Source organism: Balaenoptera physalus (assembly GCF_965194825.1).
Source record: "Balaenoptera physalus genome assembly, chromosome: 14".
Taxonomy (NCBI): domain Eukaryota; kingdom Metazoa; phylum Chordata; class Mammalia; order Artiodactyla; family Balaenopteridae; genus Balaenoptera; species Balaenoptera physalus.
This window is the reverse complement of record NC_138893.1, coordinates 33,260,140-33,280,802: the sequence shown is the minus strand read 5'-3', so window position 1 is coordinate 33,280,802 and position 20,663 is coordinate 33,260,140. Positions and strand designations below refer to the sequence as shown.

The 20,663-nt window shown below is 42.7% G+C and overlaps 1 protein-coding gene and 1 pseudogene across 3 annotated transcripts in view; both read left to right on the top strand.

The window, feature by feature from the left end:
- PLPP4 (phospholipid phosphatase 4) overlaps positions 1–9,960 on the top strand; it is a 567,054-nt gene extending 557,094 nt beyond the window's left edge. Inside the window, exon 7 of one of the 2 annotated variants that reach the window (XM_082424831.1) lies at positions 2,837–9,960. In XM_082424831.1, the coding sequence (XP_082280957.1) occupies positions 2,837–2,913 (77 nt within the window). In that variant the 3' untranslated portion in view covers positions 2,914–9,960. The remainder of the gene's footprint in view (positions 1–2,836) is intronic. The other variant, XM_082424830.1, reaches the window with a different exon arrangement.
- Positions 9,961–14,386: 4,426 nt separating this feature from the next.
- LOC309642535 (small ribosomal subunit protein eS17 pseudogene) lies at positions 14,387–20,366 on the top strand (annotated as a pseudogene). Its single transcript has one exon. The product of its transcript is annotated as a small ribosomal subunit protein eS17 pseudogene (transcript).
- Positions 20,367–20,663: the final 297 nt, after the last annotated feature.

The window sequence follows — 20,663 nt, the reverse complement described above, 5'->3', positions numbered from 1 at the left end:
CTGGGTTGGTGCTTATAAAGATTATTTAGTCCGTGACATGTATTCAGGAATCAACTTGGGCAGGAAGTAGTCATTCAGGCAAGTAACTAAAGAAAGTCCGGATTAAGGCATTTGTTATAACAGTGGTTTTTGGAGAAAAGCAGACAAAGTCATGAGACCTTCACAAAATAGGACTCAGTTTTCTACACTCTGGGTTTCCGTGAGGAAGGGGTTCCCTAGCACATTCCTGGACTCACACCTTTTGCATTCTATTCCTTCTGCAGGGAGGTAGAGTGACATTTAATGGGTAAATTTGGGAAGAACTGGGCATGCTCAGTTCAGCTCAGCTCAGCCCTTCTCCCTTGGGAGTGAGCCTGTGCACTAAGAACGCAAGATTTTCTCTGCTTCTCCATGCCCTTGGTCTTCTTACCTGGACAGGCAATCCATGTGGGATATCCTGCCCTGCTGCTGTGACTGAGTGGGTGACCTTAACTAATTGTGAGTTTCAGTGTTTGCAAGTCTCTTTGGTCCACGGATCTAAAGCCTCATGTCTTCTACTGAGCTGCTCCCTAGAGGAGACTTTGGTGCTACTGCACCATCTGCTACTCTTTGTTTTAGTTCTCCGTTTCTTCAGACCTCTGGTCCAGAAGAATGCTATCGAATGGCAGTCCTTGAAGCCCAACGTTAGCAATCGTTGAAGGAGACAGCAGGCGAGAGACCACATCTAAACATGACTCCTAGTTTCTGCTTGGTTTTTCCCACTCCTGGGTTCTCATGAGGAAAGATGGGGACGCCTTACCCTGAATTGGGAATACAGGGGGAGGAGGGGGTTATGGGATAGAAGATGATGATTTAAGATTTGGCCACAGTGAGTTCAAACTGTCTGTGGACCAACCAAATAGCTGCGCCCTCTCCACGTTCCCTTCCTCCCGTTAGATACACCCCATCTCCCGTTAGATACACCCCACCTCCCATTAGATACACCCCACCTCCCGTTAGATACACCGAACCTCCCGTTAGATACACCCCCACCTCCCGTTAGATACACCCCACCTCCCATTAGATACGCCCCACCTCCCGTTAGATACACCCCATCTCCCGTTAGTACCCTCTGCTTGTGTTTCTCATCACGCGCATCAGAAGATGCAGCTGCTCGCCTGTCTATGTTTTGTCTTTGACTTCCCCAGGGTATGGTTTGTGTTTCTAAATCCCTCCAACAGCTGGGTCTGTTCTGAGCACCAGTAGTGAATCAGTCATACTTGCTGAATGAATGAATGAACTCAATTAACTTCACCACACCTTTGTGTTAGTGCTGATGTGCTTCTTCACCCGGGAGTGTTTGGCAGCGTATGGCAGTATGGGGGGTCGGGGCGGGGAATGCATAATCTGAGGGACTGTTCCTCCTCCGGCATCAGCAGCTCCCTCCCCTAGTCCTTCTTCTCCTTCAGTCGAACCCTACTCTTCTCCCCACAGCATTTCTACGCCCCATAGTTATATGAGCATGGGCACCATCGCCTTGTCGGCGGAGCCCTGGGAGCTGTCCGTGGGCTGCAGGCTGTGCAGGGCAGTGAACCTCCTGAGAAACGTGGATCATTCGAGGCACTGACACGAGGAAAAACGTGAGCTCTGCTGATGACAGGAAGGACATCATCAGCTAATTGTCTCTGCCTTCTGCGGCACAGCTAAACGCAGCAGCAGCTCCTGGCTGACAGTGTGAAGATGCCCAGGCATCTGGGATAGAGGGAAGCAGGTCTGAGAAAACCCTGACAGGCATAAGTCAAAAGCACTGGAAGACAGTTCCAAGAAAGGGAGATACTTTTCCTTTATTTGAAATATAACAGACAAATAGAAAAGTGCATAAAAACATATACACAATTTAATAGTTATCAGTGAAATACCTTTGCCACTACTACCCAGGCCAAGAAACAATACATATTGCCTGCCTAGCCTCCCCAAACCCCTGTGCTCTTTCCTAATCACAGCTAGAATGTTGATTTTCATAGTAATCATTTTGTTGGCCTTCTTTATATTTTTAACACTGAACAATATAGCTTAGTTTTCTCATTTTGAACTTTGTATGAATGGCGTCCTACCGTATGTGAACAACATGGTGCTCATGAAATTCATTCACACAGATGTGCATAATTGAGGTTTATTCTTCTGACTGCTGTCGTAGGACATTATGTAACCATGACGTGATGTATCTGTTCTATCATCCCTGAGCTGAGGGACATTCGGGTTGTTTACATTTTGCTGCTAAACTCGTTCTTGCTCCTGTACATTGGAATCCTCGTGCAGAAGTTTCTCTAGGGTATTTGTCTCGTGATAAGGTTTCTGGATCATTCAGTAGGTGTATCTTCAAATGTAACAGGAATGCCAAACTTTTTTCCAAAGAGGACGTACCTATTGACAGTCCCACCATTGGTGGATTTGGAACATGTAAAGGCACCTAAAATCCTAACTGCAGGACCTCACAATAATGTGCACTACTTGCAGACAGGGAGCTAGTCCTTGGAGCTTGCCTCATGCCTGGAAATGTGACCTTTGGTATCTTGTTATTAGAATTTAACTTCCGCTCCCCCCCCCGCCCCGGCCCACTCCCTGCCCCCCAGAGGATGGAAAAGCATCACACATTATTTTCTTAGTCAAAGTATCACTTGTCCAATTTGGAAAGGCAGAAGGGCAATTTAATAGCTATTATATACATGCTTTTCAATCTAAAGTTGTAAATACAGAAGTAGGTTCATAGCAAAAAATAAATAGAAAACTGAATGCCTAAAATAGTGCTATACACTTGACCCTTGAACAACACAGTTGAACTGCATGAGTCCACTTATACACGGATTTTTTTCCATAGGAAATACGACAGCACTACACGATCCAGGGTTGGTTGAATCTTCGCATGCAGAGCAAATACGGAGAGACCAACCGTAAATTACAAGCGGATTTTCTACTGTGCAGAAGGTGAGTACCCCTGACCCCAACATTGTTCAAGGGTCAACTGTAGATTCTTGCATGGGCTTGGCTGATTTGCTCCCTGTACTTCTGCTGAGAAAAAGAGAGTTCAAATAATATATTCCATTCCAGGTCTGAATTAAGCACCCCCTGGTACTCCCTAGTTGTGATGGGGTAAGATAAACAAAAAGCATATCCTGAGAAATTCAGCACTGTATCTGTTTAGGGAATTTTTTCTAAGAGAAGGTACAGCTTTGATTTGATTCTTTCTCAGAGCATGGTGAGAATCAAAGATCTTACCTACTAGAAGAGCTTTGGAGAATTCTATTACTGTCCTTTTTCAGATAAACAAACCAAGATACTTTGCCAAATATCCCCAATACCTAGCATAAATCTTGCATATAATAGGTGCTCAGTAAAAGCTGAACGCATAAAGAAGTTCTTAACCTTGAGTTGAGGAGAAATTTACCCAAACGGAGAAACACAATTTGTTAAAAAGCCTGTCCTTTAAGATTCAATCCTATCCAATTACTGCCTCCACAAAAAATATTGTGAGTCTCAAGAAATTTGACGTCACTTTTTTAGAGAAACCTTAATTCAAGGTCTAATTATGATCCTTCTATAAGCATCAATCATTAAATTCAGTTACCCCAAAGCATAAAGGAGATTCCAGGCCGCCCATCGCCCTTCCCCAGGCTGTTATGGTGAGTGTTCTCCCATGTGATTCCTGAAGTTATTGCTTGCAGGTTGGTGCTATCACCAAGTCCCCTTGGAGTAAAAAATACCTTTCCAAGTGGAAACCCAGGCTACAGGGTGCATCACAAAGGCAGTTTAACCAACTCTAATGAGAAGCTGGTAACCATGAAGGAAATATCGCTGAGAGGGCAATAAATCCTCTCGCCCTAATAAATCTCTGACAGCAAAGGACCCCATGCTGTCTCAGTGCTGTGAGCCTACAAATTAAATCAGAGGAGATGTCTTGTTGATTGATACTGCAGGTAACCAGATAATTGACCAGGCATGAGCTGACACTTTTGGCTAATTAGAGGATGACCAATGAACTGAATTCAGATGAAAAGCTGTGATAAAAGCCATTGTGGAGAAAAAGGCAGGTAACTGGAGAAATGGGAGCCAGTGGCCCTTCAGCGTGGAAGGTATATCATTCTAGTTATGAATCATCCTCTTAGTCAATGAACCGGGCTCAGAAACACCAAAGGCAGGAAACTTCCCTAGGATGGTTTGTAATCCAAACTCTAGTGGCCCAGGAGAAGATTTGGAAAAAAATAGTGGAAATGATATCCCAACAATGCCTTTATAATTTGCATTCAGCGATCCCTAAAGTGTGACTTGAGTATGGAAGGGTCCAATTTTGAGGGGAGCCATTGAAAATAAGACCTTAAATTGAACATGGATTTCAGAAATTAGGTCCCAGAGGAGGCTCATTTGATCCAAAGGGACACATTCTCAATGATTTACATGGTTTATGTACACTTGAGAATGTGTTTTTTACCCCAAAGATTAATAAGGCAACAGCTCCCTCCCATTCACTCTTCATTCCATCTCCCCTCCCCCTACCAAAATGCATTATTTTTATTATATAATTTATTAATTAGATTTTATCTGCTATTTGCTTTATTATTATTGGTGGGGTTTTTTTCCCTTAGAAGAACATTCACACACTTTCATCCATCTTGCATTACTTCCCCCTTTTCTTGTTGGTCTCATCTAGAATCTTTGTTTTGGTTGTCATGGCTATGCTTTGGTTTGTACGGGAGAAGTAATAGGAGGTCATTGCATATCTAAACAAAAATAAAACAAAACGAGTTAATTCCTTTACTCACCCATACTTCCCACACCTAATTTCTCTCTCCTGAATCAGTCTCTCTTCTTTGGATGTAGCCATTCAGCTCTCCAACTCATTGATTGGGTTCTTCACTTCTACACTTTCATTTTTCATGCTCGAGATCTCCCATCTCTTCTTATTCACAACTGCGTGTTCTTACTTTGTGTTTCAAATATCTCGCCTTCCTTTTTTAAAATGATATTTATCAGGCTTATTTAAAATTCTCCAATAGAGGTTTTCAGTATGTTGCCTTTCGGGGTACATGTGCTCTGCAGAGGTCTCGTTATTTCTCCCCGACTATGTGTCTTGCCTTGGGAATTTCGGTTGATGTAATGTGTACCTGAGGGAGAGGCAAAGGCTTAGGCTGTGAGGTAGGGGGTGGTCCTGGACAGACTCTGGCGGATTCTGCAATTAGGAAGCAGCCACTCCCAGTGTGCATCTCCCCCTTCCTTCCTATCCCTCACCCCCATACCCCCCAGGGACCCGCACCCTCAGAGAACCTTGGGAACTGCTCTTTCCCAAAGACTGTTCCTCTTTGCTTTGGGATTGGGGGGATGTGAGGAGGAAATATTCAGGGGATGACCAGCCTCGCCATGTTTGTTATCACCACAGAGGGGCTCCAGCTCTGCCCCAATGTCACTTATCACTACCTCTGATAAGTGCTGGGCTGGGGAGGTGATTTGCCACGAAAGCGTCAAGCGTCAATAGTCCACTGAGATCAAGGTGGGAGAAGGAAAAGGTACACTCCGTCAGCCCTCCCAAGCACATCTCCCACCTACATCCCTGGGATCCTCCTGATCTGGGCCGTCACTTTTCTTCCACACAAGGACTCATCCACCTTCTGTCTTCCCATGGGTTTTCCATGGTTTTGATGTTAAGTGCTGGGAACCATCCACATGTCTTTTGATTTTTTTCCTTAAAATCTCCAGAGTAGGGTTTGGCTTATGTTAATTTGCCATGGTGCCCAGAATTGGAATTTCTTCTAAAGGTGATGAGTGCCCGTGATTATAGGGACCATGAGGCTTATCCCCCCATTAAATGCACAATGCCTAGCACATAGCCAGTTCTCACTAAAACATTTCCTCAATAAATTGGTAGATTCATTCAAAGATATTTTAGATGATATGTAAAGTCATGTTTCTAATTCTAGCTTTTATTTTTATGTTTTGCTTGAGAAAAAAGATATTGCCTCAGTAGCCTAAAAAGGGAGAGTTATTGCATTTTAATAGCCTAATCACAAGGAAAGCCCCCAAACAGAGTAAATAGTGCATGAAGATATGAGTCTGGGAGAGATTTCCAATTAAGCTTACATTTTTCTTTGTCATACCTAAGCTTCTCGGGCTCTGGGATCCATTTTCAGGCTGCATGTTATAATGCTAATACTCTAAGACTTTCAACATTAATTTTGCTATTATTTCCCCTTTTATAGCTCCTTTTTCCAAAGAGCTCAGTATGTTCACAAGAACCTACAGATTGAATATCGATCCTTTAAGTTTCACAAGAAGATAGAAAACACAGAAGAAGGAACAATTAAGAACTCTTTCTACTGTGTATATTACCCCTTAAGGGAGAAGGAAAGAAAGAACGAAAGGATGGAGATGAAGGGAGAGGAAAAGAGGGAAGAAAAAAAGACAAAAAAAAGGAAGGAAAGACAAACTTGTCCTCACCTCCACTCCGTTATCCCCTCTCCCTTGACCTTCTGCTCTGCCCTTACCTGCACTTCTGACGTGGACTTTTCTTCTTATTCAAATGGACTCTTGTGGCTACTCTATAAGCTCCTTGTTCACCTCTGTGGAGTCTTAGTATGTGCTTCACTTAGGTAATCCCGAACCTTTTCTTCTCTCCCCTAATTGTCCCCTTCTTGCTATTGTTTCAAAGAAAACCATGCGTCCTTTGTTGAGGAAATTGGGACCGTCCCTCAGGAGCCTCCCAACCTGTGCCCCTCTTTGTCAGAGACCATCTCTGCCTACACAGCCATCCATCCTTTTCCCATCTGATTGCAGTGGTCCCTTTCCAGCTTCTCCAATACAGTCTCCTTCCCCTCCTCTTCCCTCTCTGTTGCTGCTTTGGCTGCCTCTTTTGCTTCCTCCTCTACCTCCTTCGCTTTGTTAATCATCTTCTTATTTGTTGACCACTTAAAGGGTGCCATGTACAATGTAAAGCTAAGTATCCACAAACTACCTCATTACCAATGGAATATATAGTATCAATATGCAGTATCATTACCCCTATTTTATGGAAGATTTTTAGGTTCAGAAAAGTCAGGTATCTTGTCCAAGATTGCACAGCTTATAGCTGGTGGATCTCACTAGCTCCTTCTCCTTGACCTTGAAACATGGGCATGTTTTGGCTATAAGTAACTAAGAAAATACATGCCTCACCTCCTTTGAGCCACTGTTCTATTATTCTCCTTCCTTTCATTGCTAATGTATCTGTCAAGCAAATGGGTACCTCTGCTTCCATTTCCTCAGCATCCCAACCTGCTTTAAGTCCTTGCATTCTGGCTTCTGTGCCCTGTCATTCTGCCGACATAGACTGATGTCTCTGAAGTCACCAATGGCTGCCTCCTCTCTAAACAAAAGCCCTTTCTAATCCTTGTCCTTAATGCCTCTGTAGCTGTTGATGCTGCCATTGATCTTGTCTTTGGAATTTCAGCTGCCAGCCAATGAGGCTTGTGAAGCAGATTTGCATGATCATTCACAAGTCCTGTGAGATGGGCCGGTTCTGGACAGATGGGTCCATCACTCAAGGATGTACCCCAAGTCCATGGCCAGAAATTTCTGAGAGTCAAGAGGTATGAGTTATTTTCAGAGTGGGAAGGATCTTTTATAGGTTTAAGGCTATTTTTTGCAGGAAAACAAATTATTCACCTTTTATGAACGATATTTAATTATTTGTGGTGACCCTTTATGTGTAAATGTTAAATCTTAAGAGCCTAGATAACTACGTTTCATATTTGAAACGAAATATAAGTAACCTCAATAATACTTCAAGGATTTTGTGTCTTCAGGGAACGGGAACAAGGTAGGAGCGGGTGGGAGTGTGAGGAGTGATTCTCATCTTTATGGAATAGTTCAGTGGAAAAATGAATCTCCTGGGGATATTTTATATATAACTTTGCCTCTGAGAGTCTCTTAATTACTCTCATAGGGGTACAGCTGTGAATATCACAGAATATTTATTTTCTCTGAAGATGTCGCAGTTTCTAAAATGAAAGAGTAGTTCAAAGAAAATAATCACAGATTTTGTTCCTCTGCCACATGGCCCAGAGAAAGTAGGGTCTCTGGTTGATTGGAAGCACAGATGCATGTGGTTTAACACACCCAAGAGATAACGGGTTGGCAGATTTTTAAATGGAGAATAGACTTAACATTTACATAGAGTTTTACGACGTCAAAGGTATGTTCACATATATTATTCCTTCTCCCAACTCCTTGGGTAAGATGGGGATTCTGGTCCCAGTTTGCAGATGAGGAAATCAAAGTCCTGACAGTTGATACTAAGTAACCAAGTCTCCATCCGTAATAAAGGCAGACCCAGGGTCAACACCTAGGCCCCTGACTCCCAGCCAAAGGGTAAGTCTCTTTCATCTCCTTCCAGCCCACTGCAGGCAGGTGATTAGCTAACTGCAGGAAGTGGACTTCGGCAAAGATGACAGGGCACAGGCATGCAGGTGATCACAGGCATGCTACGGCAAAGATGATTCTTTTAAAAGGACGTATTTCTAACATGATTCATTCTTGGCAGTCCCTTTACAAAAGACAGTAGGTATTTCCAAGTGGAACCCGTCACCCACCCTGGCCAGCCGAATGTTCCATTGAGAGAGACTCCCCAGGTGCTGGATGAAGTCCTATTGGTGAGCTTTGTTAAAGTTCAAAGGGTGCTTAGGTATCGCCTATGCGACTTCTGGTTAGGATACCAAGATCCAGAGAGGGGAGGTGACCTAGGAGCAATATTATTAAAATATAAGAGGAATGGAAGTTTCTACCCCTCTAGAGCAATAACTGTGTGTGGAGAAGACATTTGGGGGTGTCAGTCCAGTCCCAGATCCCTGAGGACCACCCCCTCCACCATGGCACCCCTGGTCACACATACCTAAACACGCCTGCACAGAAACACGTACACACATACACGGGCATGGGCCCCCAGCAGCCATGGTTCTACAGTGAGACCCTGCTTTCCCGGTCACAGGTGATGGGAGTAGGCGTGGACACCTGACCCAAGCTGGACCACTCAGCGCCTCTCTCTCAAGCACTGAAATCAAGAAACAATGCAAATGGGAAAAGGGGGCTGAGTGATGAGGATGACGAGGCCCCAGAAGGAAAGCCCACAAACTGGGGTTTAGAGGTTCCTCCTTCACTCCTCCTCTCCTGACCTCTGGGTCACTTGGCCTTTTCTTTGATTTCAGGAGTTACGACCTCAGTGTCTTCCAGTAAATTCCACTCTGCACTTAAGCTAATTTGAAGCGAGTTTCTGATATTTGCCACCAAAAGAAACTCAACAAAACTGTGACAGATCCCCAGGAAAATGACAGACACTCTCTCCTTATGCTCTTCTGTGATGGAGTAAGTTAATTAAGTGCTGGTCAATCCCAGGAATCCATTAAAAAACAAATAATTTATGCAAGTAACCATCATAAGTTGAAATACTTATAAAAAGGTGATCTCTTTTCTTGGAGCTTTGATAGCTCTTAAATAGCAGCTCTTGGAAAATATACTTTTTATGCTTTCAAGCAATATACGTGTGTGTGTGTGTGTGTATGTGTGTACACGTTTGGGACACATACACACAGACCCATTAGTTGAATTCTCAATTGTGGAATAACTGAAGAAATTTTAAATTAAAAGTTTGCATTTATTTTCTGTCAATTATAAAATACTATTTAGTTCCTGTAGAAAATTTGGAATTGTGTAACAATTATGTGTCACCCATTATGCTAGAGAACTTTATCTATATTTTTCCCATCCTAACCACTATTTGTAAGATAATTATTATCCCTGTTTAAATATGAGAAACTCTATGTGTGTATGTGTGTGTGTGTGTGTATCCAAACCATCAAACCAAACAAAAGTTTGTAGTGTAGACTAAGCATAAAAAATATGGAAAACCATAATGGTTACTATAAAGCAGTTCATAACACTTACAATCATACAAAGCAAATGCGTACAGAAAAAGGAAAGCTTACTTTGCTAGCCTGGCTAGGACCCCTCCCGCTGGTTTCATTCTTCTCTAACCAGACCCTGGGTCTGCTTCTTTCTTTCTTCTTTTCTTTTTCAAATGGGACCTAATGAAACTTAAAAGCTTTTGCACAGGAAAGGAAAACATACACAAGACGAAAAGACAACCCTCAGAATGGGAGAAAATACTTGCAAATGAAGCAACTGACAAAGGATTAATCTCCAAAATTTACAAGCAGCTCATGCAGCTCAATATCAAAAAAACAAACAACCCAATCCAAAACTGGGCAGAAGACCTAAATAGACATTTCTCCAAAGAAGATATACAGATTGCCAACCAACACATGAAAGGATGCTCAACATCACTAATCATTAGAGAAACGCAAATCAAAACTACAATGAGGTATCACCTCACACCAGTCAGAAAGGCCATCATCAAAAAATCTACAAACAATAAATGCTGGAGAGGGTGTGGAGAAAAAGGAACCCTCTTGCACTATTGGTGGGAGTGTAAATTGATACAGCCACTATGCTTATTTCTTTCTGAATTTTCTGTGAGACCTGGAGGCAGACTCAGGCTGACTGAGCAAGGGCCATTGTCTGTTTGAAACACCAATTGTACCTCTGAAAACAAATGCAATCTTTTAAATAATGAAATGGCACCTGTGGTAGAATTTGAAACAATAGCTTACAATTTGCTTGAATTCCTCTCCTACAGATGGCAGCAGGACTTTTCTCTGAGAGTCAAGGGTGACTGTTGGTCCCTGGCTTCTCCCCAGAACTGTATTGGGTTGGCGGGAGTCGGGGGCAGGGAACAATAAAATGGAAACAAACTTCCCAGGTTTACTGCTACAATGACCCCTTCTTCTCTCACCCACCTCATCAACCCCTGGCACTAGCCATGCTGCAGTATACCCCAGCTGGGTGTCTTCCACATCAGTGTGGCATAGAGATTTAACACACAGGGGCTTTGGAGTTGGGCACACGTGGTTATGAGCCTTGACTCTGCTCCTCTGCAGCAGCTTTTGTAACCTTGGACAAGTGGCTTCGCCTCTCAGAGCCCCCATGTCCTCATGAACAAATGGGGATAATAAGGAGGATCTGCCTCATCAGGTGATGGGATGAAATTAACAAAACAAACGTATGTAAAGAGCTTATTAGCGAGTGTCACGTAGCAGGAAATCATTACAGCTACTCTTATTACTATTATTAAAGCTGTGTTCTATACATACACACAGCTAATACCAGGCAGTCTGTGATGACTTCTATGGCGGAAGTATAAATGCAGCTATTACTACTGGGCAGGCTTCTCGCTTGGGGAACCCAGCTTATACCCACATCTCCTCCAGCATTAAGAAAGCAATTGCTGTGATAAAAAACACCAATACTGAGAACCTTGTATTTTCATGCCCCAAAATCCTCTTTAAAAATATGCAGTTGTCCTTTATCTCTGTCAGTAAACCTTAAAGATAAATGAGCTGAAGCTAGGACCAGGGAATGAGAATTCTCTGTCTCCAAAGGATGATGCCAGACTCCTAGATCTAAGCTCTAAGCTTGAACAGAGATAACTAGCTATTGGGTAATGGCCCTGGACAGACCTCCCCAGTGATAACATTCCACAAAGCCACAGCTCTGGTACATTCACTAGGCATTTTCCTCTGATCCTAAGGAAACCTGTGCTGCTTCAAATTCAGAGATTGTACTCTAGGCATCATATTGATTTTGCTCCCCTCCACCGTACTCACATACCCTAAAACTGTAAGATTAATTGAACTGCTAAGACAAATGGAATTATATTCACCAGCTAATTTTCCAATGGTCAGCATGACCTTTTGTAAAAGTGTCTGTTCAGCATTTGAAAGGGCATGTTTTCTAACATCTCACAATGAAATATGTATCAGGAAGCAAAGCTTTACAACAATTTTCTTTTGTGCTGACAAACTGAGAAGTATGACATGTTCATTTGCCCCAGAGTCAGAAAAGGCACAACCAATTACAAAGTCTGAAAATATCAAAATTGACTTATAACAGCAAATAGTCATGCCTATATAATTCCATTTAACTGGTTACTCAGCTCTTTTTGAAAGGCATTATTAAGCTTGTTAGAGAATCTCAAAGGGAATCTCTTTCATTAAGCAACTAAACAATTAGGCCTTGGAGTATTTAAAAAGATTACAGGCAGATGAATAATGCTGCAAAGTGGCCCTGAAATACATCTAGAGCTCAATAGACAGAAAGATTTATAAAAGTCCTTTCACAGATTGTATTCTTTTTTCTAATTCTTATTAACTGGTTATTTTTCCAGTGTAAGACATTCATATGTTATATATTATATACAAATATGTTACATACAAACATATTTATATATAAATATATACAAATATTTATATATAAATATGTTATATACAGGTATAATTCTATCTGTATATATATGAATTTTATATAAGATATGGATTTTATATAAGATAAAATGGGTTTTATATAAACAGATAAGCTTAAAGAAGAAAATGACCCATTTCAAGGATGGGTTTAAAGCAAGAAATAGCCACTGTTAATCTTGCTTTCAACTTTGAGGAGGTTTATATAGTATAGCCTGGTGGCTAAGAGCATATGTGGGTCCAGAGTCAGCGCTCCATTACTTACTGACTCTGTGATCTGGACAGTTCACTCAAACTTTGATTCAATTTTCTCATCTGTATAATTGGGATAAAAATAGTATCTTCCTTACAGTGTTTTAGGAGGATCCAATGAGATAACATGAGTAAAATCTTAAATCAGTGCCTGGTACCTAGTAAGTGTTCACTAAATATTAGCTATTTATATCCTATATAACAGTATACAATTAAAATGGGATTTTATTGTATATACTGTTTTATAGCCAGCTTTTTATTTAATAGTGTATTGTACATGTTTTTCTGCATAAATGCATGCACATCTTTTCATCTTTCTTAATGGCTGTATAATATTCCATCACATGAGTGTTTGATAAATTACCAGGTAGGACTGAGCATGGTGGCACTACCTGCCAAGCTCCAGCAGGGTTTGGGTGCTGTCTTTCTACATCCGTGTGTACTTATGCAACTAATTGCATTTTTAAATTGTTATATAAAAATTAGTGGAAACAATCTAAATGCTCATTGACAGATGAATGGATAAAGAAGATGTGGTACATATATATATAATGGAATACTACTCAGCCATAAAAAAGAATGAAATAATGCCATTTGCAGCAACATGGATGGACCTAGAGATTATCATACTAAGTGAAGTAAGTCAGAAAGAGAAAGACAAACACCATATGATATCACTTATATGTGGAATCTAAAATATGACACAAATGAATTTATCTACAAAACAGAAACAGACTCACAGACATAGAGAACAGATTTGTGGTTGCCAAGGGGGAGGAGGGGTTGGGGAGGGATGGATTGGGAGTCTGGGATTAGCAGATGCAAACTATTATGCATAGAATAGAGAAACAAAAAGGCCCTACTGTATAGCACAGGGAACTATCTTCAATATCCTGTGATAAATCATAATGAAAAAGAATATGAAATAGAATATAGATACATATATATGTATAGCTGAATCACTTTGCTGTCCAGCAGAAATTAACACAACATTGTAAATCAGCTAACCTTCAATAAAATAAAACGTTAAAAAATTAGTGGAAATGAAAAACTCAAGGTCTGATAGTAATGGTAAGAATTATTGATCTTATAAGTGTATTACAATTGAGACAAAGATAGAAAGCAATATATATTTGATTTTGAAGAGCATGTACAGAATGGAGGGAAAATATTGCCTATATTTTTCCATGCCTAAAATGCAGGTCTAAGTAGAAACTTCATACTTTATCTCTCAGAGAACAGAAGCCCTCTTCCAAAACATATTATTTATTTTCAGCTTTCACACATTTGACTAATGTCTGAAAGGAAGGTCTTGACTGCAAGCATCTCTTGACAGCTTTCGGAAGAAACATGAGTAAGTGCAGATGGCCAGGCTCGTGAGAGACAGAAAGTCAGAGCCGTGTGGAATTCTGCAGGCTTTCCTAGTGCTCAGATTCTATAGCACTGAATACCTCAGTGACCCCGAATCTCTCTGTCCCCTGAGGACCGACAGACCAGGCACACAGTGGGGGGCTTGGTGTGAGATCTCTTGGTGAGAGAAGAGACACAGACTGAGTTTGGGAAGAGACCCCCCACCCCAGAGCAAGTAACATGGTCTTGGATGGAAACAGCTTTTGCTTTCATTCTGGGGTGAGGATACAGGGTATAAAAAACTCTACAGAAATGAAACAGAAACCCCTATTGTGGGTCTAGCCTGCCTAGCACTTAGTAAGTGATCATTGAATGTTGAGCCAATAAATGAATGGACTCCCTTTTGTCAAGTAAAGGAAGCAGAAGAGCATCACTTTTTGTTTTAATGCATCTGTTCTGGCTGTATAGTTATAAAGTTGCCCTGTAATCTTTTCACTATATCTTTACTCCAATTTAGAGGAAAGGAGATGAAGGGAACTGACATTAGGGGATGGGGCTGCTGCAAATGGTGATGCAGAAACTGTGTAAATGGCACCCTTGTCATTGCACAGTGCACAACCTGTGCAGCTGTACACAACGGTCCTGGCTGTTGGGTGCCTCCCATGTTTGCAGTACATAGTATCATATCATCACATAATATTATTATATCAAATCTCCCTAAGACCTCTGTGAGTTGGGAATCACCCCTATTTTGCAACTAAAGAAATATTGATTCAGAAAAGTTGAAGAATGTCCCAAGACAGCACAATGGAAGGAAGTGATGGGACGGGAGTAGGAACTGGTGTCTGAGTCTGACTCAACTCAGCTCCCTGCTGAGCTCTTTCAGTCATCCCAGAGAGTTTGGAGATAAATACATCTGAACACAAACTGACCATCCCCCCTGCCCATCACAAAACATATGCAGTACACAAAAGCCCTGCATTTCTTCATTGAATAATGCTTTTTGTGCTTCATTTGGCTGCCAGAGCCTGGCTCTCCTGAAGTTTGGAGCAGAATCGTGGCTTTGGCCATGAGGACGAGGAGGAGGAGGAGGGAGAGGAGGAGGGGGAGGAGGAGGGGAGGGGGAGGAGGAGGAGGGGGAAGAGGTGTTTCCCCCTTGGGAACAACAAGAAAATCACAATGATAATAATAACACTTGTATCAGTAATAGACATAAAAGTTGTTCCATTTGGTGCGCAGGAAGTCGTCTGTGACATCCAGGGAGTAATTCAGTAGAGTAATTCAGAAATCCAAGACAGAGTAAAAGGAGCTGAGAAGTGAGTGTATAGCAAAAAAGCAGATGCAGCGGGTGTAAACCCCTATTTTAAAAAGTTTGGCCAAACTTCTGAGAATTCTGAGATTCCTATTCCATTCTCATTCGTGTCATTAGTTGCAGCAGATACTTTCAGTTAGTCCCACACTCAGACGTCTGCAGCCTCTTCCTTCCCACTGCTCAAGGCTATTACCAGGAAGAAAAAGGGAAACCACTCAGTTAGGATCTTCTTTATAAATTTTCATTGAGAGAAAATCAGCAAAACTGCTGAGTTGATTCCAAGAGCTGCAGCGTAGGGTCCAACGACAAAAATGAACTCCACTCAAATCTCTGGCAAGTGAGGGGGAGACTTTTGTCCTTCAGCCTGAAGGTGTTCACAGATTTGATTGGGAGGGGAAAACTCGAGTCCTCCCTTAGGACTGCATTCTTTGCTGAGAACTGCAAAGAAAGATCCTCTTTCCTCCTGCTTGACTTTTCTCATGTGCCTCTCCTGGATGAATATCATAGCAGCACTTTTTCTTTTTTATAAATTTACTTATTTATTTATTTATTTTTGGCTGCATTGGGTCTTTGTTGCTGCGCGGGCTTTCTCTAGTTGCGGCGAGCGGGGGCTACTCTTTGTTGTGGTGCGAGGGCTTCTCATTGCAGTGGCTTCTCTTGTTGCGGAGCACAGGCTCTAGGCGCGTGGGCTTCAGTAGTTGTGGCACACGGGCTCAGTAGTTGTGGCTCGCGGGCTCTAGAGCGCAGGCTCAGCAGTTGTGCTGCACGGGCTTAGTTGCTCCGCAGCATGTGGGATCCTCCCGGACCAGGGCTTGAACCCAGGTCCCCTGCATTGGCAGGTGGATTCTTAACCACTGTGCCACCAGGGAAGTCCGCACAGTAACACTTTTACCTCACTCTCATAGAGCAGAACATAGTAGCCCAGAGAAGGCCCCTCAGATCTCCTTCTTTGGAAGCAAAATCGACTCAGCCCCAGCAGCTGGCCCTGAATCTGGCCCCGAGTTTGTTGAAGCCACACTTCACTTCTCTCAGGCTGCTCCCAGCCGACGAGCATGTGGGGGACACCAAGACAGACCCGTTCCTGCAAGATGCAGGACTCCTGTCACACACACTTGAGCTTGAGAACGCGCCATGGTCTTGCTAAAACTCTCTTGGGACTGCGGTGTCATCTAAGGCTCTGCCCCCCTACCTTTCTTCCTTCCCACCTCATTCACGGGTGTCAGACCCAAGAAGGTACCTTATGGGTCTCCCAGCTACCTCCCCTTCACAGGTGTGTCAGGCACAGCTAATCCCATCCTGGCCTTGGCATTTGGAAGAACTGAACTAACACCTGCAGTTTAGTAGAAGTAGTGGATTAGCCACTAGGTGTTGGGGTAATATTGCGAGAGGCACTAGGAGAAGAATAATAGATTTAGGGTCACAAACCCTGGACTAAATGAGCTTTACAACCCTGAGCCTGGAGAATGGAGATGAAAGCAATAATACTAACGGGTACTAATAATACAAGCTTACTGTGTTGTAAGCATCAAATGATATTGTTTGTTTAGACATACTTTGTAAACTATAAAAAAACTTTACAAATACTATTTATTAATAATAGTACATAATAATGATGATAAGAACACTTTGTTGTCAGAAACTCTGAACTGTTTGTACTCACAGACCTTCTGGCACCAAATGGGTGGGGTTTATTCCCACAACGACTTAGTCCGTTATTCTCCAGATACCAGCTGGTAGTCCTATAATTGAATTCAATTCTGACACTAACTACCCAGAGTTAGCAGAGACCCAAAGGTTAAAGGTTCAGTCTCACAAGACTGCCTTCACTTCAGACACCAGTTTCCACACTTCTGACCAACTGGCTGTAATTCAGGGGTTCCAACGACCCCCTCCTCAGGTTCCACAATTTGCTAGGATGGCCTGCAGAACTCAGGGAAACAGTTTATTTACTATTACTGGTTTGTTATGAAAGGACATAACTCAGGAACTGCCATTTAGAGGAGATGCCTAGGCCAAGGTCTATAGGGGCACAGAGCTTCCATGCCCCATCTGGGTGCACCGCCCTCCCAGAACTTCCGACGTGTTCACCAACCTAGAAGCTCTCCACACCCCATCACCTAGGGATTTTTATGAAGGCTCCAGTGCACAGGCATGGTTGGTTAAATCATTGACCATCGGTGACTGACCACCATGTCTAACTCCTCTCCCCTCACAGAATTGGAGGGGAGGGTGGGCTGCAAGTTCCAACCGTCTAACCACGTGCTTGGTTCCTCTGGCAACCAGTTCCACCCTGAAACCATCTAGGGGTCCATAAAGAGTCACCTCATTGCTCTTCTACCAAGGACCCACCAACATGGGCAGCTCTCACGCCAAAACCACGAAGAAGGCGGCCCGGGTAATTGTCGAGAAGTACTACACACGCCTGGGCAATGCCTTCCACGCCAACAAGCTCATGTGCGAGGAGATCGCATGATTCCCAGCAAGAAGCTCTGCAACAAGATCGCAGGCTATGTCACACATCTGATGAAGCAGATTCAGAGAGGCCCAGTGAGACGTATCTCCATCAAGCTGCAGGAGGAGGTGAGAGAGAGGAGAGATTGATTATGTACCTGAGGTCTCAGCCCTGGATCAAGAAATCATTGAAGTAGAACCTGACACTGAGAAAATGCTGAAGTTCTTAGACTTTGGCAGTCTGTTCAACCTGCAGGTCACTCAGCCAACAGGTGGGATGAATTTCAAAACACCACGTGGAGCCGTTTGACTCTTTCTACTGTGCTGTAATATTTTGAATAAACATTGGACAAAAAAAAAAAAAAGTCACCTCATTAACATAAACTCAGATATGGTTAAAAGGGGCTTATTATGAATAACAGAAGACACTCCTCTCACTCCTAACACTCAGGGAATCCAAGAATTTTAGCTCTGCGCCAGCAACTGGGGGCAAAGACGAAATATATTCTTGTCCCAGGAACCAAAATACTCTTTCATTGTCAGAAACCAGGTTGAAATAACACGGCTAAGAGAATGGATTCTGTGCCTAAATTCTCTCCCTACCGTTGTAAAATAAAATGAGGAAACATTTCAACCAATGCAAGAGTTAAAGGAGAAAGGCTTGGGACATAGTACCTTATCCTAACCGCCCCCCTGTCTCATCTTCCTGCATGGACAATAGCCAGATAATATAACCTGTTCAAGGAGGACCACTTTCTACCTTCTTGGACCTTTTCATACTATCCAAGAGTCTTGACTAGACCCCTCTGCTTGTCCCATAGCTCTCTACTTTCTTTCCAACATATCTTTTCATCATTCTGTGTTTAGTAAAACTGATGTATGGCAGAGTTGGGAAAGTTTTACTCTTGGGGTGAAGGTCCTCTAATCACCAATGTCCTCAGGGCACTTTCCTAAGATCCATGAGTGGGTTGCGTGAGCTAAAAGCCTGGGGAGGTGAATCATTTGTGAAGACGCCTGACAATGTGTGGCCTTGTGGAGATAAAACTGGCCGAGCTACTATCGCTTGGCAGCTCCTTTGCTCCCAGAGGACATTCTGTATCGGCCTCTGGAGTCTTCAGCCTGAACAACCTCCATACACACCCCAACAGCTCGCTGATTGCTGCCCTCCTTTTCCTCTCTTCGTTTCAGCCACAACCCAGGGTTAAGTAACAGCCCAATGTCCTAGTTTAGCCTTACTTATAAAACAATCACTAGCCCGGTGTGTTTTGCTACTATCCTTACAACACACTCTTATGCATTGCTATTAATGTTTATACAAACCCCCCCAAATAGTTACCCCCAACCATCTACTGTGTTCCTGACATTGGGATGGCCACAGGAACAGAGGAATAAATGAGATCAATACATTAGCCCAGCGTTCACAGAGCTATTGACTGATTCTGGAAAGAAAACTAGACACATGAGAACAGAAAGTCTGCTGAATGCTGCATGTGGCTTCAAGGGAAGTTCACAGAGGAAACTATGAGAATGTAGAAAAGAGGGAGCCATCCTAATACAGACTTGAGGAAGGAGATCAGAAAAGTTAAGCAATTACCTTAAGGTCACGTGTCAGTGTCCTGGGGCTGCCATAACAAATCACCACAGACTGTATGGCTTAAAACAACAGGAATTTATTCTCTGACAGTTGAGGAGGCCAGAAGTCTGAAATCAAAGAGTCAGCAAGGCCGTGCTCCTTCTGAAGCCTCTAGGGAAGGATCCTTGCTGGCCTCTTCACAGCGTTTGGTGATGGCCAGCAGTCCTTGGCTTGCATCACTCCAGTCTCTGCCTCCATCATCACATGGCCTTCTTTCCTGTATGTGTCCCCGACTCCAAATCTCCCTCTCCTTATAAAGACGCCAGCCATTGGATTTGGGGTTCACCTTAATCTAGTATGACCCCCATCTTAACTTGATTACATCTATAAAGACCCTGTTTCCAAATAAAGTCTTATTCACAGGTACCAGGGGTTAAGGCATAAATATATCCTTTGGGGGAGGATACAATTGACCCACAAGAGGTCATAAAGTCAACTAATGCAGAGCCAGAGCTGTATCAAAGATTTGTGGCCGGATCACAAAAGCAAAACTGGACCACCACCAACAATGTGACTGTTAAAATATTAATCCTATCTCCCCTGCCCATTTCAAGGGAAACTATTGCTCTTCTAGTTTAACATTTTGATGGAGTAAAACTTTATGCAACTGAGTGCTTGTAACATACTTAGTTATAAGGCTATTTAGGGCCCTAGGTACATGCATTACTTGAACCACCTCCTTACATTTGGCTAACTACCCACTCGGTGTCCAAAGGGCAGTGCAAACACTTCAACCTGGTGCACACCTGGACTTTCCTTTTCTTTCCAGGCTCCTTCTCTGTCTCACCGCCATGGTCATTTCTCACCCTAGGGCTCCTGGCTGCATCCCAGATTTGTAAGTTAAGTCCTCCGGCTCTGAGCATTGCTCTAGGCTCTGTTCTGCAGAGGAGGTGGCCAGCGCTTAGCTGCGGGAAGCTTTGACTCCTTTTGATTTTTCAGACTGGATCTTTTAGGGGACAAATAAATGCACCTGCTTAATTCTAATGTGCTTTTATGCTGCCCGCCCCACCGCCACCAAAAAAAAGTTTTCCATCTTTTTATTAATCTTTTTTTTTAAATAAATAAAATAAATAAATTTATTTTATTTTATTTTTTTTTCACTCAGTCCCATATAATTAATTTTTTTTTTCATCTTGACCTTATGTTAGCACTTTTATGAGTTCATCAGTTTTTCATTAGAGTTCTGAAAATGCTTATTCATTCAGTTCAGCAGTACAGTCAGTTACCAGAAACCTGTACTTGTCAGAGTCTTTTCCATGAATTTCTTGAAGATGTAACCCTTTTATAGGAACATATTTGCAAAATCATCAGAGTACACCCAGAACTGTCTGTA